Source organism: Somniosus microcephalus, chromosome 10 (assembly GCF_052327205.1).
Source record: "Somniosus microcephalus isolate GS21.2 chromosome 10, FLI_Smic_1.0, whole genome shotgun sequence".
Taxonomy (NCBI): Eukaryota; Metazoa; Chordata; class Chondrichthyes; order Squaliformes; family Somniosidae; genus Somniosus; species Somniosus microcephalus.
Genome location: NC_140996.1, coordinates 153,178,930 through 153,200,189, shown reverse-complemented (window position 1 = coordinate 153,200,189; position 21,260 = coordinate 153,178,930). Strand labels below are relative to the sequence as shown.

Here is a 21,260-nt window from a genome sequence, read left to right as displayed (position 1 = left end):
AATTAGCGCCAGGCGCTAAACTTTGCGCACGGCCAATAATCGCGCCCCAAACGGGGCGATACTGAATTTTTCCCCCATGGGATCTTGGGCTTCATAAATAGAAGTATTGAGTACAAAAGTAGAGATGTTATGCTGAACCTTTATAAAATGCTAGTTAGGCCACAACTGGAGTATTGCGTCCAGTTCTGGTCACCACACTTTAGGAAGGATGTGGTGGTCCTTGAGAGGATGCAGAGGAGATTTACCAGAATGGTTCAGAGTATGGATGATCTTAGCTACAAGGACAGGTTGGAGAAGCTGGATTTGTTTTCATTAGAGCAAAGGAGGTTGAGAGGTGATTTGACAGCGGTGTACAAGATTATGACGGGTTGGATAGGCTAGATAGGAAAAGGCTGTTCCCACTAGTTGATGGTACAAGTACTAGGAAAATCTTTTTTACGCAGTGAGTGGTGAGGACCTGGAACTCAGTGCCGACGGAAGTGGTTGAAGCGGAGACAATCAATGTTTTCAAGGAGAGACTGGATAGGTACTTGAGGGAAATAAACTTGCAGGGCTACGGGGAGAGAGCGGGGGAATGGGACTGACTGGATTGCTCTACAGAGAGCTGGCACAGACTCGATGGGCTGAATGATCTCCTTCTGTGCCGTTATGACACTTTGACTTAGATCTCTGATCCAGTCATGAAAAGAACTATGATTTGGGAGCATAGCTCTCTTTTCCATGTAGCGGAGACAGTCATAGAATTACGTAGAATTAATAGAATATACAAAACAGAAACAGGCCATTCGGCCCAACCAGTCCATGCCGGCATTTATGCTTCACTCGAGCCTCCTCCCATCCTTCCTCTTCTAACTTTATCTTCATAACCCTCTATTTCCTTCTCCCGCATATGCTTGTCTAGCTTCCCCTTAAATGCATCTATACTATTTGCCTCAACTACTCCCATGGTAGCGAGTTCCACATTCTCACCACTCTCTGGGTAAAGAAGTTCCTTCTGAATTCCCTATTTGATTTCCTGGTGACTATCTTATATTGATGGCCTCTAGTTTTGCTCTTCCCCACAAGTGGAAACACTCTCTCTGTATCTACTCTAGCAAAATCTTTCATAATTTTAAAGACCTCTATTAGGTCACCCCTCAGCCTTCTCTTTTCAAGTGAAAAAAAATCCCAGTCTGTTTATCCTTTCCTGATAGGTATAACCTCGCAGTTCTGGTATCATCCTTGTAAATGATTTTTTCACCCTCGCCAGTGCCTCTATATCCATTTTATAATATGGCGACCAGAACTGTACACAGTACTCCAAGTGTGGTCTAACCAAAGTTTGATACAAGTTTAGCATAATGTCTATGCTTCACAATTCAATCCCTCTAGAAATAAACCCTAATATTTAGTTTGCTTTTTTTAGTGGCCTTATTAACATGCGTTGCTACTTTTAGTGATTTGTGTATTTAGAAACATAGAAGATAGCAGCAGGAGTAGGCCATTCGGCCCCTCGAGCTTGCTCCGCCATTCAATAAGATCATGGCTGATCATTCAAACTCAGTACCCTGTCCCTGCCTTCTCCCCATATCCCTTGATCCCTTTAGCCTTAAGAAATATATCTAACTCCTTCTTGAATATATTTAATGAATTGGCCTCAACTGCCTTCTGTGGTAGAGAATTTCACAGGTTCACCACTCTCTGGGTGAAGAAATTCCTCCTCATCTCTGTCCTAAATGGCTTACCCCTTATCCTTAGACTGTGACCCCTGGTTCTGTACTCCCCGGCCATCGGGAACATCCTTCCTGCATCTAGTCTGTCCAGTCCTGTTAGAATTTTATAAGTTTCAATGGGATCCCCTCTCATTCTTCTAAACTCCAGCGAGTATAAGCCCAATCGACCCAATCTCTCCTCATACGTCATTCCTGCCATCCCAGGTATCAGTCTGGTGAATCTTCGCTGCACTCCCTCCATGGCAAAAACATCCTTCCTCAGATAAGGTGACCAAAACTGCACACAATACTCAAGGTGTGGTCTCACCAAGGCCCTGTACAATTGCAGCAAGACATCCTTGTTCCTGTACTCGAACCATTTGCCTTCTTAACCGCCTGCTGCACCTGCATGCTTACCTTCAGCGACTGGTGCGCAAGGACACCCAGGTCTCGTTGCACTTCCCCTTCTCCCAATCTATTGCCATTCAGATAATAATCTGCCTTCCTGTTTTTGCCACCAAAGTGGATAACCTCGCATTTATCTACTGATGCGCTATCAATTACTCATAAAAGACTGAGAGTTAGAAGAGTAACTAAAGGCTTTTATTAACAACAGAATGGAGGTCTGCCTCGAGTGGTCGACCGGTCCAGGATACCAAGGGCTGGGGAGCAGTCACCTTTATACTAGGACCTGTGGGAGGAGTCAGCCAAGGCATGTCCAGGCATGTACACAGTGGAATACAAACAGGACAAACAGGAATACAAACAGTGGTTTACCACATCTACATTATACTGCATCTGCCATGCATCTGCCCAATCACCCAACCTGTCCAAATCATACTGGAGTTTCTCGGCATCCTCCTCACAGCACACACGCCCACCCAGCTTTGTGTCATCTGCAAACTTGGAGATATTACATATAGTTCCCTCATCTAGATCATTAATATATATTGTGAATAGCTGGGGTCCTAGGACCGAACCCTGCGGTACCCCACTAGTCACTGCCTGCCACTCGGAAAAAGACCCATTTATTCCAACTCTTTGCTTCCTGTCTGCCAACCAGTTCTCTATCCAAGTCAGTACCTTGCCCCCAATCCCATGTGCCTTAACTTTACACGCTAATCTCTTATGCGGGACCTTATCAAAAGCCTTCTGAAAGTCCAAATACACCACATCCACTGGTTCTCCCTTATCTATTCTACCAGTTACATCCTCAAAAAATTCCAGATTCGTCAAGCACGATTTACCTTTTGTAAATCCATGTTGACTTTGTCTGATCCTGTCACTGTTTTCCAAGTGCTCTGCTATTACATCTTTTATAATGGACTCCAGCATTTTCCCCACTACCGATGCCAGGCTTATCGATTTGTACTCCCTTTGCTCCTCTACCCTATTTAGATTCTTATTTTCCAAGTAATATGTGACCTTATTTTTCTTACCAAAATGTAATACCTCACACTTATCTATATGGAAATTAATTTGCCAATTATATGCCCACTCTGCAAGTTTATTAATGTCTTATTGTAATTTGTTGCAGTTCTCCTCAGTATTGACTCTCCCCCCCAGAAATTGTGTTTTTGATTCCAAAGTCTAAATAGTTAATATAAATGATGAACAACAGTGGTCCCAGCACTAATAGTTGTGGCACCCCACTTCCCACCTTCTGCCACTCTGAATAGCTACCCTTTACTGCTATTCTCTGCTTTCTGTCTTGCAGCCAGCTAGCCTGCTAGCCAGCTAATCTGTGGTGAAAGAACCAATGCGAGGGAAAAACCTACTCGACCTCATCGTCACTGAACTACCTGTCGCAGATGCATGTGTCCATGACAGTATTGGTAGCAGTGACCACTGCACAGTCCTTGTGGAAACAAAGTCCTGTCTTCACACTGAGGACACCCTCCATCATGTTGTGTGGCACTACCACCGTGCTAAATGGGATAGATTCAGAACAGATCTACCGGCTCAAAAGTGGGTATCCATGAGGCGCTGTGGGCCACCAGCAGCAGCAGAATTTTATTCCACCATAATATGTAACCTCATGGCCCAGCATATCCCTCACTATCATTAACATCAAGCCAGGCGGCCAACCCTGGTTCAATGAAGAGTGCAGAAAAGCAGGCCAGGAGTAGCACCAGGCGTACCTAAGAAAGATGAGGTGCCAACCTGGGGAAGAGGCAACACAGGACTAAATACATGCTAAACAGTAGAAGCAGCATGCTATAGACAGAGCCTTGCGATCTCACAACCAACAGATCAGATCAAAGCTCTGCAGTCCTGCCACATCCAGTCGTGAATGGTGGTGGACATTTAAACAACAACGGGAGGAGGAGGGCCCATGAACATTCCCATCCTCAATGATGGCGGAGCCCAGCACACGAGTGCAAAAGACAAGCTGAAGCGTTTGCAACCATCTTCAGCCAGAGGTGCAGAGTGAATGATCCATCTTGGCCTCCTCCTGGCCACTATCACAGAAGCCAGTCTTCAGCCAATTCGATTCACTCCACGTGATATCAAGAAACAGCTGCGTGCACTGGATACAGCAAAGGCTCTGGGCCCCGACAACACCCCGGCTGTCCTGCTGAAGACTTGTGCTCCAGAACTAGCCACGCCTCTAGCCAAGCTGTTCCAGTACAGCTACAACACTAGCATCTACCCGACAATGTGGAAAACTGCCCAGGTATGTCCTGTCCACAAAAAGCAGGACAAATCCAATCCGACCAATTGCCGCCCCATCAGTCTACTCTCGATCATCAGCAAAGTGATGGAAGGTGTTGGCGACAGTGCAATCAAGCGACACTTACTCACCAATAACCTGCTCACTGATGCCCAGTTTGGGTTCTGCCAGGACCGCTCTACTCCAGACCTCATTAGAGCCTTGGTCCAAACATGGACAAAAGAGCTGAATTCCAGAGGTGAGGCGAGAGTGACTGCCGTTCACATCAAGGCAGCATTTAGACCAAGTGTGGCATCAAGAACCCTAGTAAAACTGAAGTCAATGGGAATCAAGAGGAAAACTCTCCACTGGTTGGCGTCATACCTAGCACAAAGGAAGATAGTTTTGGTTGTTGGAGTTCAATCATCTCAGCCCCAGGGCATCACTGCAGGAGTTCCTCAGGGCAGTGTCCTAGGCCCAACCATCTTCAGCTGCTTTATCAATGACCTATCCTCCATCATAAGGTCAGAAGTGGGGATGTTCGCTGATGATTGCAAAGTGTTCAGTTCCATTCGCAAATTCTCAGATAATGAAGCAGTCCGTGCCCGCATGCCGCAAGACATGGATGTCATTCAGGCTTGGGCTGATAAGTGGCAAGTAACATTTGCGTCACATAAGTGCTAGGCAATAACCATCTCCAACAAGCAAGAGTCGAACCACCATCCCTTGACATTTAACAGCATCACCATTGCCGAATTCCCCACCATCAACATCCTGGGGGATCACCATTGACCAGAAACTTAACTGGACCAGCCACATAAATACTGTGGCTACAAGAGCAGGTCAGTAGCTGGGTATTCTGCTGTGAGTGTCTCACCTCCTGACTCCCCAAAGCCTTTCCACCATCAACAAGGCACAAATCAGGACTGTGATGGAATACTCTCCACTTGCCTAGATGAGTGCAGCTCCAGCAACACTCAAGAAGCTCGACACCATCTAGGACAAAGCAGCCCACTTGATTGGCATCCCATCCACCGCCTTAAACATTCACTCAATTCACCACCGACGCACCGTGGCTGCAGTGTGCACCCTTTACAAGATGCGCTGCAACAACTCGCCAAGGCTTCTTTGACAGCCCCTCCCAAACCTATGACCTCTACCACCTAGAAGGACAAGGGCAGCAGGCACATGGGAACACCATCACCTCCCAGTTACACACCATCCTGACCTGGAAATATATCACCATTCGTTCATCGTCGCTGGGTCAAAATCCTGGAACTCCCTCCCTAAAAGAACCATGGGAATACCTTCACCATTTGGACTGCAGCAGTTCAAGAAAGTGACTCACCCCCACCTTCTCAAGGGCAATTAGGGGTGGGCAATAAATGGTGGCCTTGCCTGTGATGCCCACATCCCAGGAATGAATAAAAAAAGCTATCCATTCTGTTATTTGTCCCCTGACCTTATTCATTAGTCTATTATGTGGTACTTTATCGAAGGCCTTTTGGAAATCTAAATATATTATATCTACCGCATTACTCTTCTTTATTCTCTCTGTTACCTTTTCAAAGAATTCAATGAGGTTGGTCAAGCAAGGCCTTTCCTTTTGAAATCCATGCTGACTATTCATTATTCTATTTTTGGTTTTTAGATGTTTTTCTGTTTTCTCCTTTTGTAGGGATTCCATTATCTTTCCTACCACCAATGTTAAGATGACTGGTCTATAGTTCCCTGCACATGTTCTATCTCCCTTCTTAAATATAAGTATAATAATGTTAGCTATCCACCAGTTCTCTGGCACTACACCTTTTCTAATGAATTATTAAATATATATAATAGTGCCTCTGCTATCTGTAACCTAGATTATTTTTAAATATGCGGATGGAATCCGTCCAGACTAGAGGTTTTGTCCTCTTTGAGTTTGATTAGCTTTTTAATTTTTCTCCTCTTTTTATTTTAAATGCGGTTATATCATTTCTAATCTCACCTTCAGATGTCATGTCCACCTGATCTGTCTCCCTGGTAAATACTGAAGCAAAATAATTATTTAATATTTCTGCCATGTCGCTATCGCTGCCTGAGATTTTAACCTGACCATCCCTTAGTGACCCTATTCCCATCCCGACTTTCCTTTTTTTATTTCTGTGCCTATATGTAGAATATTTTACTATTTTGTTTTGTGTTCCTTGATATTTTAAATGTTCCTCTTCGCCTTCCTAATTGTTTTTTTGACTTATCTCCTAATTTTTTCATATTGTCCCTCATCATGCTCTCCCCTGCTATCCATGTATTTAGTGTCTGCCTCTTTCCTTCCCCTCAAATGTTCCCTTATGTTTTTATTCATCCATGTGTCTCATTAGTGGTTACAGTATCACAGAATCACAGAATCTACAGTGCAGATAGAGGCCATTTCGGCCCACCCTATCCCCGTAACCCCACGTATTTAATCCCCTAACACTAAGGGTCAATTTATCATAGCCAAATCAACCTAACCTGCACATCTTTGGACTGTGGGAGGAAACCGGAGCACCCGGAGGAAACCCACGCAGACACAGGGAGAATGTGCAAACTCCACACAGACAGTCGCCCGAGGCCAGATTTGAACCCGGGTCCCTGGCGCTGTGAGGCAACAGTGCTAACCACTATGCCACCGTGCCAGTTTGTTCTCGTTTTACAGCGGAATATATTTTTCCTGGACTCTGTTGAACATCATTTTAAATGTTTCCCACTGCTGTTCTACATCATTGTATGCCAATATTGTTGTCCATTTTATTTTCCCAAGTTCGATTCTCAGCCCTACAAAAATCAGCTTTTCTCCAACCTATTACCCTGGTCTTTGTCATTCTCATGTCCTTCTCAATTATTATCTTAAACCATATTATATTATGGTCACTGCTGCCTAGATGTTCCTCTACTTTTACTTCTCTTATCTGCTCTGGTTCATTCCCCATTACATCAAGGGGTATGGGGAGAGAGCGGGAATATGGTATTGAGATAGAGGATCTTCCATGATCATATTGAATGGCGAAGCAGGCTTGAAGGGCCAAATGGCCTACTCCTGCTCCTATTTTTCTATGTTTCTATTACTAGATCCAATAACAAATCCTCCCTTGTTGGGCTTCTTCCATTGTTGAGTTAGAAAGGAGTCCTGTACACATTGTAAGAACTCCATTCCCTTTTCCCCTTTACCTACATCTTCCGGCCAATTAATTTTAGGGTACTTGAAATCCCCCCATGATTATTATTCTATATTTTTTACACATTTCCCTAATTTGCATATTTCTTCCTCCACCTCCCTTCCACTATCAGGTGGTCTGTAGACTACCCCTTTTAGTGTGATTGATCCTTTATTATCTTTTATCTCTATCTACATGGATTCTAATTCAATGTCACCTTTTTCTACTGCCAATATGTTATCCCCAATAAGTAGAACTACTCAACCTCCCCTTTTCCCCTCTCTATCTTTTCTAAATATGTTATGCCCTGCAATGTTTAATTTCCAGTCCCGATTTTTCTGTAGCTATTTCTCAGTAATCTCTACTATATCTGGTTCCTCGCATGTATTATTGCCTCCAGTTCTCCTGTTTTATTATGGACACTGTGCATTGCTGTACAGACAGTTTAACTAATTTTTAATAGCAGTTCCTCTCACTTTATTTTTAACCATCTTTTTACACTCCTGTGCTATAACACTATTTATTCCCTGGCCATTTGAGTCCTCCCTTAGTTTAGTCTTTCCCATGCTCTCTTTTCCTGTTTTGTTTATATTTAGGGTTGTTTTGTTTCTTGTAGTTCCCTCCCCCCATCTTACCAGTTTAAAGCCTTTGCCACCTCCCTATTTACCCTTTCTGCTAGGACACTGGTCCCATTCTAGTTCAGGTGGAGCTTATTATCCTATAGGCCCTGCTTTTTAATTTAGCTCCTAACTCCTGATAATTCCTTAGCAGGATCTCCTCCCTGTTCCTACCTATGTCATTTGTTCCGACATGGACCACGGCAACAGGAAATCCCCCCTCCCTTTCCAAAGTCCTCTCCAGCCGCCTCTTTTCATGTTGCAGATAGTGGGTAAATTGGAGTAGTCCATGACCCGCATCCACAACACAATAAAAAAGGTATGATAGGGCATGCAGAACACCTCAGTGGAAGTGGCTGTCCATGAGATTTCTATGGCAACAAGATGATAGGAGGTTGTTATAAGGGTGATTGTTGCTTCTGGGGTGGCAACCACAACTGCTTTCATAGATACCCTGCGTGACAAGTGTAAGATTTGCAAAAATTCTACATTTCCCCGAAGGTTGTTATTAATAATCGGGACCCTGCATGGACATTTTAAATCAAAAAGGGTACCCAAGATGGTGTTGGTGCCTCGTGGCAGAAAGCCTGTGAGATTTTTAAATGGACTCTGCAATGCAGACAGCTTGTGGATTGAAACCAAAGCTGCAGTTCCTATGAAGAGAGACTTTGTATTTTGAAACCAGACAGGACTTTGAATTATGTATTAGACCGAATTGGAATCAAATCTAAATTCAGTTAGGCCTGTAGTTAAGGCCATCAAGCAGTTTACATATATAATCGGAAACAGATTAAGGAAGCCGTCGAGGCTGGACAGGCCCATCAAGGAATATTCATGACAAAACAAGTCAATTATCAGGCCGGTAGATGCGATTACCGGCCATCTAAAAAACAGTTAGTATAGATTGCTACCATTATTTAAAATAGCCCGCCAAGATTAAGACAAAGAACTAACATGATTTGGCGCGCAGATAAGGGTTTTTTGAAAAGAGTATAATTGAAGGCCCCAGGTAGCAATCGCTCTCTTCTTTTCTCTCTCTGCTCTGCTCGGCTCTTCTGCCCCTCGCCCTCGTGGCTGTCGTTCTTTCCCCATCCCGCGCTTACCCCCTGGCCTTTGCTCGTGCCTTTTGCCACTCCATCTGGAAATTGCCCCGGCACTGCATCGGGCGGACACGGACAATTCAGGCTAGGCGAGGCGGGACGCGACAAGGGGAGGAGGGAAGACCAACTGAGGAAGACCAATTGAGGAAGACCAACTGAGGAAGACCAACTGAGGAGACGAACTGAGGGTAGGCTTTGAATCATCGGGCCTTCAGTCTCAGCCAGCCTGTGACTATCTTTATGCAAACTCAAACTGTCGGCCGAAGAAGAGGAATCATCCCTGCAAGGTAAAGTACCCAAACAGAGACTTTAACTTTGGGGTACTCGAACCTGGACAACGCCCTTGCAGCGCCCGGAGACCACGTGACGACGACAGGCTCCAGAGAGCACCAAGAGCGAACCCCGAACCCCACCGCTGTTTTGAATCCAACAAACCCTTTTGATTGGTGAGCATAAATTCTGGCCCCTCATAGCTTAATCTAGTTAGGTATAGGGGGTGGGATAAGGATAAGGGGATTGTTACGATAGTTGTTTTCCCTCGATGTGCCGTGTGTTCCCCATTCCCTGTATAAGTATAGTTATTTGTATTTGCCTGTAATGTTATATACTGGTAATTTCTCTTAAGACTGTATTAATTTTTCCTGTTTAATAAAATCCTGAGTTTTGCTTACATCCAAACCACCTGTCTACTCGAGTCTTTTCTGTATCGCTACCAGTACCTAAGTCCGGTGTCAAGAACCTCAGGGGCGTGGGAGTGATTCGAACTGCTCACGGGCAGTCAGAGGCATAACTGACTGGGCTCACGCGCCACCCCCTACACAACCTCAACAGCATCATAGATCAGGGCATTCATAGCTCAATTGAAACTATTTGGTCTGTTCTCACCCAGACAAGTAGCCCAGGTGAGCCTTTCCCAGCACAAGTGAGCTGCAAGGACTGGTGTCAGATGTTGCGCTCTCTCATGATAGTGACAATGTGGCTACAACAATCAGCCCCTTCACAATGCCAGCACAGTAGGTATCTTCTGGCCTGAGCCCAATAGACACTGGATGTGCAAGTAACATGACACCAGAAGCAGGTCCTGCAAAGGCATCAGCATCACTAAGAAAAGTGCCACCTCAGTCTTCAAGGGCTCCAATGGAACACTCCCTCACAGCCTCCTAATACTGAGGTAGCACCACATAGGTGGAAGAGATTAGGTTCATGTATGATTAGAGTTTTAGACTTAAGGCAGAGTCATGGTGATAAGAAATAGGAAGAGGCAATCAATAAATGTGCAAACCTTTGGCAGATTGGTGTTTTTGTGCATTATTTTAATAGAGGTCTCTTGCTCTTTATTATTTGGTAATGCATGTTTCCAACTATCCTTTCCCAGAAAGGATGTTAATTGTATAATAGTTGAATAGTTATCTAAGCGCAATGCAAGGGATCATCAATGACATTTTGTTTCCATAGCATCATACAGCTCAGAAGGTGGCCATTCAGCCCATCATGCCTGTGCTGGCTCTTTGAAAGAGCTATCCAATTAACCCCTCTCCCTTGCTCTTTCTGCATATTCCTGTAAATTTCCCCATTTCAAGTATATATCCAATTCCCTTTTGAAAGTTAGTATTTTATCTGCTTTTGCCACCCTTTCAGGTAGTGCATTCCAGATCATAACAACTCGCTGAGTAAAAACAAAGCCTCATTTCCCCCCTGGCTTTTTTGGCATTTATTTTCATCTGTGTTGTCTGGTTACCGACCCTATTGCCAGTGGAAATAGTTTCTCCCTATCTATCAAAACCCCTCATAATTTTGAATTACTTCCCTAAAATTAAATTCTTACTTTAAATTGTTTGAATAATCTAACAACAACCTTTATAGTGGTGATGTTTCCTGGTGGCAGGAACTGGGAGGAAATGAGGGGGAGTTCCAGGAACAATTAAGCCACACTTCCTACCTTCATCTAACTGTGGGGTGGACTCAGGTTGGCAAATTCAGCCTATGTTGAGGTCGCTGTACAAAAATAATGATGGGCAATTTTTGGGGCATGGTTTTAGTAGTTGGCCTCTCCACCCCATTTCTGTTGCTATATCATCTCTGTAGCGTTTGAAGTTGGGCAGATTTTGTCAGGAAAATTCAGCTCCTTGTAGTTTGATCACTTATATAAATGTAGAAATGAAGAAGAACATTAACACTAAAAATACATTGATATAAAATGATAAGTAAGTTAGTGGAAACTCATTATTGTGGATTGGTTTCTAGTTGCATATTAACAGCTTCTGCATGTTGTACAATGATATCCTGGTGCAACTGTGCTGTATCCAGAGCAATGGTTACTGTACCATGAGAATCCTTTCGAAACAGCTACTAATATTTTACTAACAATCTTCTCACATGTCTCTCCATAAGCTGCGTATATATATTTAGTGTACAAAATTGATTCTATCCCCAGCAACTCATTTTTCTGCTATCAAGCTATGAAAAATCTTGGCTCTGTTATCTCTCTAATACGTATCTGCATTGGGAGATTCACGTACTTTCTTCTCTTTTGGGGAGCGTGGCCTTGTAGGTTCCCCACAGCGTCAGCTGAAACTTGGTGATAAATCCTGATGTTGATTCATGCTCAGGTCTCTCACAATCCATGATGGAACTGCCATGATCTGTAATCTAAAAAAATAAAGTTATTATTTGAGCCATGGTGAGTTCGAACTTTGCCTTTTCAATCTTGAAACCTGGGTTCAAATCTAGCACAGACTGATGAGATGAAAGCCTTCTCTGTCTTCTGATTACAGGGTCCTATGTGTTTGAGCAGTCCGAGCTCAATCTCCACTGGCCACATTTCATAGCACAAGACTCCCCACAATTTGGTACTTTATAAAAATTATTTACAGAAGCCTAGGTGAAGAGTGAAGGCGTAGGGCACAACCAACATTGAAAATGTAAGAAAGGAATCTTAATAAAATCAAAAGTAACAACTAAATTACACGAAGTTTGGGTTCAAAGTCTGTGAATTGTAGAGGAAGGGAAGGTTGAGGGAGGTAAGGAGTTCTACAGTTTTGAGATCCTGGGAAAGAATGAGATACAGTGGCAGACTGCATGATGATGATTGATTTCAACTTAGTGATGATGCAATGAGGAGGAAAAGTCTGTAGGACAGTGCGCTTGGAGCTTGGAGCTTATGAGAAATTAAAGAAAGCCCAGAGGGGCAATGAGCGTAGAGGCATAATCTGACAGGGAAAAATTGCAACAGAAAAGTACTGGTTGGAGGCTAGAGAGAAGAAAAAGATCACTTGATGGACAAATCTTTTACTGTATTTTATTCATGAGTGCAAGAAACATGCGGGAAGTGCTTCCTTAGATTGGGAACAGTATTCAAGCCTTGGACACATATGAGTTTTACAAAGGGCTAAGAGTTGCTGAGGAGAGAAGAGGTAGTGGGCAGTAAAATGGAAACAAAGCTTCCTGAAGTTTGTTGTAACAATACAGGAGAGGTAAGAATTCCATTTGTTATCAGAGGGGACACTGAAGCTAACAATTGCAATAGATGAAGAAGGGCTGAGTTGAGCCAACAAAGGTAAGAGATGGTGGCCGCGAAATTTGGCTCTGTAACTGCCGTTTTAATGCTGTGGTTGCTGTTTTGGGTCCAAAATATGGCTCGCGCTGCACGCGCACACTTCTGCTGCAGGCCATGGCGGACGCCATTTTGGTGAGGTCGTTAGTGCGGGTGCTGGGAGCATATGCCGGAAGTATGTAGAGTGCGAAGATTGTGTAACGGTGATTTGATGCCATGTCGCCATTTTCGACCTCAATGCTCCTGCCATCGTCTCTTAAACACACACAGCTGAACATGCGTTCAGCAGCAGGAAGGACCCCCCACCAGCGTTATTTAAAGGGATCATCAACTGCTTTCAGGTTAGTTGCTGATTGAATTCTACTGGCTCTTGGTGAGTTTGTAAAAGTTTTTGGTGGTTTGTTATCTTATTTGACGTTCCAGGAAGTGGAATGACAGGTTACTTCAAGGGTTCTAATCAGACCAGTTGCTCCCAGACATGAGTGCAGTCATTTAAATTCCCCTTGACCTGACAGGGAGAACGAGCAGAGGTGACACAGAGGAGGACAAGCTGCTCGAAGAGGGAGGAGGAGGAGGGGGAGAAGGGCTCTCAGCAGGAGGCCATATCCACCCAGAGTCTTCCGGGAGCAATTCTTCAACCACAACCTCAGCGAGGAACAGTGTATGCGACGTCTCCGCTTCACTAAGGAGGTGCTCACTAAAATCTGCCACCTGTTGCAGGCAGAACTACAGGCACAGAGCAGTGTGAGGACGGTATTGCCAGTGACTGTGAAGGTGAGCATGGCCATGAAATTTTATGCGTCGGGCTCCTTCCAGGCTGGAGCAGGCGATATTGCCAACATCTTCCAGTTTGCCGTGCACTGTTGCATAAGGGAGGTCACTGAGGCTCTGTATGCAAAGAGAGGTGAATACATTTCATTCTCTCTCGCCAGAGAGAAGCAGGCAGAGCGAGTGCGTGGCTTCACCAGGATAACAGGCTTCCCCATGGTGTAGGGTGCCATTGACTGCACACACATCGCATTGCGGGCGCTGCATGTGAATTTGGAGATGTACCGCAACCGGAAGAGATTCGACTCCCTTAATGTCCAGCTGGCGTGCGCCCATACTCAGCGCATCATGCAGGTCAATGCTCGCTATCCTGGCAGCAGTCATGATGCCTTCATTCTGCTGCAGTCCGCTGTACCATCCGCACTTGAGCCACCATGAGAAACCAGAGTGTGGCTACTGGGTGACATGGGCTATCCGCTGACCATCTGGCTCATGACTCCGGTGCGCAACTGACGCACACTTGGGCAGCATATATATAATGAAAGCCATGCTGCCATGTGGAATGTGATCGAGCAGACCATTGACGTGCTTAAACAATGCTTCCACTGCCTGGACCGCTCTGGAGGAGCCCTGCAGTATTCGCCAGAGCACATCTCAAGATTCATCATGCTCTGCTGCATGCTGCAAAATCATGCAATCGTGAGGGCACAGCCCTTGCCACCAGGTATATGGCAAAGAGCTGAAGAATCCTAAGGCTCAGCACCTGCTCTGCTGATCACCACCCAATTTTGGTGAGGGGACTTAAAATAGGCATTAGGCCCCTCATTTACATTAGGACGGGGCCTGATGCCTGTTTTAGACGGCTGCCCGGACATCTGCAAAGTCGCCTTTACCAATATGGTGATAAAGATGAGGGTGTTGCGCCCCGAAATTGGTCCATTTTGCCCCATTTTCCGACCGGAAAATAAGCGCCATGAGGTCTAATTTCTACCCTACTGAAAGAGAAGCAGAAGTTTCTATGTCAAATACAGCATGGGTTAAAGCTGTGTTACCTCAGATTTTATACAATACACCAATTGATCTCCCATGGCATTGCACACATGGAGTCAAGGCCAAGGATAAAGTGGGGTTAGAGCAGAGAGAAAATTGAATCAGAGCATGCAGATGCAATTCTGTTTCCATTTTAAAATCATACATTCTCTCCTGATTTCAATCTTTCAATTATAAAATCCTATATCCACATTTGGAATAGAAACTGCCTCGAAAAATTGTCACACTGTAATTACACCATCTTGCCAGTGGTGGTGCTGTAGTGACTCCATTGGCAGGAAATTGTAAGTACAGCATAAATTTACATAGGTAGTTTTCGTTATGAATGTGAACATAGGATAGGAAAAGTCGACAGGAAGTGCACATAGATATAAGAGGGGTAAATTTCTGTGGGGGTTCTCCCTTACATCTTCTGTAACTTAAGAACATAAGAATTAGGAGCTAGGAGCAGGAGTAGGCCATACGGCCCCTCAAGCCTGCTCCGCCATTCAATAAGATCATGGCTGATCTTTGACCTCAACTCCACTTTCCTGCCCTATCCCCATATCCGTTGATTCCTTTAGAGCCCAAAAATCTATTGATCTCAGCCTTGAATATGCTCAATGACTGAGCAGTCACAGCCCTCTGGGGCAGAGAATTCCAAAGATTCACAGCCCTCTGAGTGAAGAAATTCCTCCTGATCTCAGTCTTTAAGGCCGATCCCTTATCCTGAGACTATGATCCCTAGTTCTACACTCTCCAGCCAGGGGAAACAACCTCTCAGCATCTACCCTGTCAATCCCCCTCAGAATCTTATATGTTTCAATGAGATCACCTCTCATTCTTCTAAACTCTAGAGAGTATAGGCCCATTCTACACAATCTCTCATCATAGGACAGCCCTCTCATCCCAGCAATCAATCTAGTGTACCTTCGTTACGCCGCCTCTAAGGCAAGCATATCCTTCCTTAGATAAGGAGACAATAACTACGCACAGTATTCCAGGTGTGGTCTCACCAAGGCCCTGTACAATTGTAGCAAGACTTCCTTACTCTTACACTCCAACCCTCTAGCAATAAAGGCCAACATGCCATTTGCCTTCCTAATTGCTTGCTGTACCTGCATGTTAACTCTGTGTTTCCTGTTCTAGGACACCAAATCTCTCTGAACACCAACATTTAATAGTTTCTCACCATTTAAAAAGTATTCTGCTTTTCTATTCTTCCCACCAAAGTGAATAACCTCACATTTCCCCACATTAGACTCCATCTGCCTGCTTATTGCTCACTCACTTAACCTGTCTATAGCCTTTTGCAGGCTCTTTTTTCCTCCTCACAGCTTACTTTCCCACCTAGCTTTGTATCATCAGCAAACTTGGATGAAGGGCATCCAAGTCATTAATATAGATTGTAAATAGCTGAGGCCCAAGCACTGATCCTTGCGGCACCCCACTAGTTACAGCCTGCCAATCTGAAAATGACCCGTTTATCCCTACTCTCCGTCCATTAAACAATCCTCTATTCATGCTAAAGGATGTCTCAGAGTGGCTGCAGAACGTTTTGGAAGGGGAGTGTGAACAGCCAGTTGTCGTGGTGCATATAGGTACCAACGATATAGTTAAAAAACGGTATGAGGTCCTAAAAGCTGAATATAGGGAGTTAGGAGGTAAATTAAAAAATAGGACCTCAAAGGTAGTAATCTCAGGATTGCTACCAGTGCCACGTGCTAGTCAGAGTAGAAATAGAAGGATATTTCAGATGAATACGTGGCTAGCGAAATGGTGCAAGGGGGAGGGATTCAAATTCCTGGGACATTGGAACCAGTTCTGGGGGAGGTGGGACCAGTACAAACCGAACGGTTTGTACCTGGGCAGGACCGGGACCAATGTCCTAGGGGGAGTGTTTGCTAGTGCTGTGGGGGAGGGTTTAAACTAAAATGGCAGGGGGTTGGGAATCTGAGCAGGGAGACAGAGGAAAGGGAAACACGGATAGAAGCAAAAGACAAGAAGGAGAAAAGCAAAGGTGGCAGTCAGAGTAATCAAGGGTTTAAATCAAACATGGCCACAGTAAATAATAATTCTAAAAGGTGTAAGAGTGTTAAAAAAACAAGCCTGAAGGCCTTGTGTCTTAATGCGAGGAGCATTTGTAATAAGGTGGATGAATTAGCTGTGCAAATAGAGGTAAACAGATATGATATGATTGGGATTACGGAAACATGGCTCCAGGGTGACCAAGGCTGGGAACTCAACATCCAGGGGTATTCAATATTCATGAAAGATAGGCAAAAAGGAAAAGGAGGTGGGGTAGCATTGCTGGTTAAAGAGGGGATTAACACAATTGAAGGTAAGGATATTCGCTCTGATGATGTGGAATCTGTATGGGTAGAACTGAGAAATACCAAGGGGCAGAAAACATTAGTGGGAGTGGTATACAGACCTCCAAACAGTAACGCTGAGGTTGGGGATGGCATTAAATGGGAAATTAGAGACGCGTGCAATAAGGGCAGCAGTTATCATGGATGACGTTAATCTACATATAGGTTGGGCTAACCAAATTAGTAACAATACTGTGGAGGAGGAATTCCTGGAGTGTATACGGGATGGTTTCCTGGACCAATATGTCGAGGAACCAACTAGAGGTCAGGCCATCTTAGACTGGGTATTATGTAATAAGAAAGGATTAATTAGCAATCTTGTTGTGCGAGGCCCCTTGGGCCGAAGCGATCATAATATGATAGAATTCTTCATTAAGATGGAGAGTGAAGTGGTTGACTCAGAGACTAGGGTCCTGAATTTAAATAAAGGAAACTACGATGGTATGAGGCGCGAGTTGGGTAGGATTGATTGGGGAATGTTACTTAAAGGGTTGACGGTGGATAGGCAATGGCAAACATTCAAAGAATTTGTTCATCCCTGTTTGGCATAAATTTTTTTTAAAAGGTGACTCAACCGTGGCTAACGAGGGAAATTAGGGATAGCATAAGATCCAAGGAGAGGACATATAAATTGGCCAGAAAAAGCAGTAAACCTGAGGATTGGGAGCAGTTTAGGATTCAGCAAAGGAGGACCAAGGGATTAATTAAGAGGGGGAAAATAGAGTATGAGAGTAAGCTTGTAGGGAACATAAAAACTGACTGTAAAAGCTTTATAGATATGTGAAGAGAAAAAGATTGGTGAAGTCAAGCGTAGGTCCCTTGCAGTCAGAATCAGGGGAATTTATAATGGGGAATAAAGAAATGACAGACCAATTAAATACATATTTTGGTTCTGTCTTCACAAAGGAGGACACAAATAACCTCCCAGAGATGTCGGGGAACATAGGGTCCAATGAGAGGGTGGAACTGAAAGAAATCAGTATTTGTAGGGAAATGGTATTAGGGAAATTGATGGGATTGAAGGCCGATAAATCCCCAGGGCCTGATAATCTACATCCTAGGGTACTTAAGGAAGTGGCCCTAGAAATAGTAGATGCATTGCTGGTCATCTTCCAAAATTTGATAGACTCTGGAATAGTTCCCATGGATTGGAGGGTAGCTAATGTTACCCCACTATTCAAAAAAGGTGGTAGAGAGAAAACAGGGAATTATAGACCGGTAAGCCTGACATCGGTAGTGGGGAAAATGCTAGAGTCCATTATAAAAGATGTAATAGCAGAGCACTTGGAAAACAGTGACAGGATCGGACAATGTCAACATGGATTTACAAAAGGTAAATCATGCTTGACTAATCTACTGGAATTTTTTGAGGATGTAACTGGTAGAATAGATAAGGGAGAACCAGTGGATGTGGGGTATTTGGACTTGTAGAAGGCTTTCGATAAGGTCCTGCATAAGAGATTAGCGTGTAAAGTTAAGGTACATGGGATTGGGGGCAAGGTACTGACTTAGATAGAGAACTGGTTGGCAGACAGGAAGCAAAGAGTTGGAATAAATGGGTCTTTTTCCGAGTGGCAGGCAGTGACTAGTGGGATACCGCAGGGATCTGTCCTAGGACCCCAGCTATTCACAATATATATAAATGATCTAGATGAGGGATCTTGATGTAATATCTCCAAGTTTGCAGACGATACAAAGCTGGGTGGGCGTGTGTGCTGTGAGGAGGATGCCGAGAAACTCCAGTATGATTTGGACAGGTTGGGTGATTGGGCAGAAGCATGGCAGATGCAGTATAATGTGGATAAATGCGAGGTTATCCACTTTGGTGGCAAAAACAGGAAGGCAGATTATTATCTGAACGGCAATAGATTGGGAGAAGGGGAAGTGCAACGAGACCTGGGTGTCCTTGTGCACCAGTCGCTGAAGGTAAGCATGCAGGTGCAGCAGGCGGTTAAGAAGGCAAATGGTATGTTGGCTTTCGTAGCGAGAGGGTTCGAGTACAGGAGCAAGGATGTCTTGCTGCAGTTATACAGGACCTTGGTGAGACCATACCTTGAGTATTGTGTGCAGTTTTGGTCGTCTTATCTGAGGAAGGATGTTCTTGCCATGGAGGGAGTGCAGCGAAGGTTCACCAGACTTGGGATGGCAGGAATGACGTTTGAGGAGAGATTAGGTCGATTGGGCTTATACTCACTGGATTTTAGAAGAATAAGAGGGGATCCCATTGAAACTTATAAAATTCTAACAGGACTAGACAGACTAGATGCAGGAAGGATGTTCCCAATGGCCGGGGAGTCCAGAACCAGGGTTCACAGTCTAAGGATAAGGGGTAAGCCATTTAGGACAGAGATGAGGAGGAATTTCTTCACCCAGAGAGTGGTGAACCTGTGGAATTCTCTACCACAGAAGGCAGTGGAGGCGAATTCATTAAATATATTCAAGAAGGAGTTAGATATATTTCTTAAGGCTAAAGGGATCAAGGGATATGGGGAGAAGGCAGGGACAGGGTACTGAATTTGGATGATCAGCCATGATCTCATTGAATGGTGGAGCAGGCTCGAGGGGCCGAATGGCCTACTCCTGCTCCTATCTTCTATGTTTCTACGTTTAATACATTACCCCCAACCCCATGTGCCCTTATCTTGTGTATTAGCCTTTTATGTGGCACCTTATCGAATGCCTTTTTGAAATCCAAATATTCAACATCCATTGTTTCCGCTTTACCTATCCTGCTAGTTACATTCTCAACAAACTGATAAATTTGTCAAACACAATTTCCCTTTCATAAAACCATGTTGACTCTGCCTAATCATATTGTGATTTTCTAAGTGCCCTGTTACCACTTCCTTAATAATGGATTCCAGCATTTTCCCAATGACCGATGTCAGGTCTGTAGTTCACTGTTTTCTCTCTCTTTCCTTTCTTGAATAGTGGGGTTACATTTGCTACCTTCCAATCTGCTGGGGCCGTTCTAGAATCTAGGGAATTTTGGAAGATCACAACCAATGCATCCACTATCTCTGCAACCACCTCTTTTAGGACCCTAGGATGTAGGCCAGCAGGTCCAGGGGATTTGTTGGCTTTTAGTCCCATTAGTTCCTCAAGTACTTTTTCTCTACTGATCTTAATTACTTTAAGTTCCTCACTCTTATTAGCCCCTTGTTTCCCACTATTTTTGGTTTACTTTTTGTGTCTTCTGCTGTGAAGACAAATCCAAAATATTTCTTTAAAGTCTCTGCCATTTCCTTGTTCCTCAATATAATTTCTCCTCTCTCAGCCTCTAAAGGAGGCTTGCTTTTGCTACTCTCTTCCTTCTTACATACTTGTAGAAGCTCTTACAATATGTTTTTATATTTCTTGCTAATTTACTCTCATTCTATTTTCTCCCTTTTTATCAGTTTTTTGGTCATCCTTTGCTGGTTTCCAAAGCTCTCCCAATCCTTGGGCTTACTACTATTCTTTGCAACATTATAAGTCTCTTCTTTTTCTCTCACACTGTCCTTAACTTCTTTAGTTAGCCACGGATGGATTATTTTTCCATTTTTCAATGGAATGTATATTTGTTGAGAATTTTGGAATATTTCTTTAATGGAGGAACTGCAGAAACCCCAAAAAAGTGCATAATTCATGGACAAACAGGAGAACACTGATTGAAATTTACCTCCAAGATTTTTAACATATTATATAGAAGATATATTGAGGGGGAAATTTCCTCTGTGCACTATGTGCAACAACATCGTATACTTGCTTGTAAAGAACCTGTTTACAACTTTGCTGCATGTAACATACAGAGGGAATCTTCCCCCATAGTTTCTAAAGACATGGAATAAAGAGGGATGAAAAATGAAACCTGTGGGGCTCTCTTGATCACAACTACAATGCAGTGCACCACTGACTGCTGCAGCTTCGATGAGGCTTTAGAATTACAACTAGATAAAAGACAAAAAAAGTAAAATGCTTTTCTAAATTGGAGTTGGTACTTTGTGAAATGGAACTGGTAATAGGTATCCTAGAGAGATTATAAATGTTTGGAGAATAAGAAATGTAGCATTGCAAAATGCTATGGAAAGCAAATGATAGCATTGTAAGAAATAGAGCATTTCGGAATGACCAAGAAGCATTTCAAATGTAATCTTTGAAATAAGATAGTACAAAATTGGCCCATTTATTGATAGAGAACGGCTTGAAACAAAGTAAACGACATTCTGGGAAAGCAAAGATCCTACATTCTGCAATTGTGCAGTAATGGATGCTGGGAAAATGCCTATATCAGAACAGGATTAACCTTACAGAGACTGTTA

General features: G+C 43.8%; 1 protein-coding gene across 2 annotated transcripts in view; it reads right to left on the bottom strand.

Annotated features, from left to right (window-relative positions):
• The window catches only part of LOC147111767 (PC3-like endoprotease variant B), a 780,400-nt gene that overhangs the window by 26,199 nt on the left and 732,941 nt on the right, over positions 1 to 21,260 (bottom strand). For both annotated transcript variants that reach the window (XM_085998973.1, XM_085998974.1), the window contains one exon: positions 11,757 to 11,886. In XM_085998973.1, the coding sequence (XP_085855099.1) occupies positions 11,757 to 11,886 (130 nt within the window). The remainder of the gene's footprint in view (positions 1 to 11,756; positions 11,887 to 21,260) is intronic.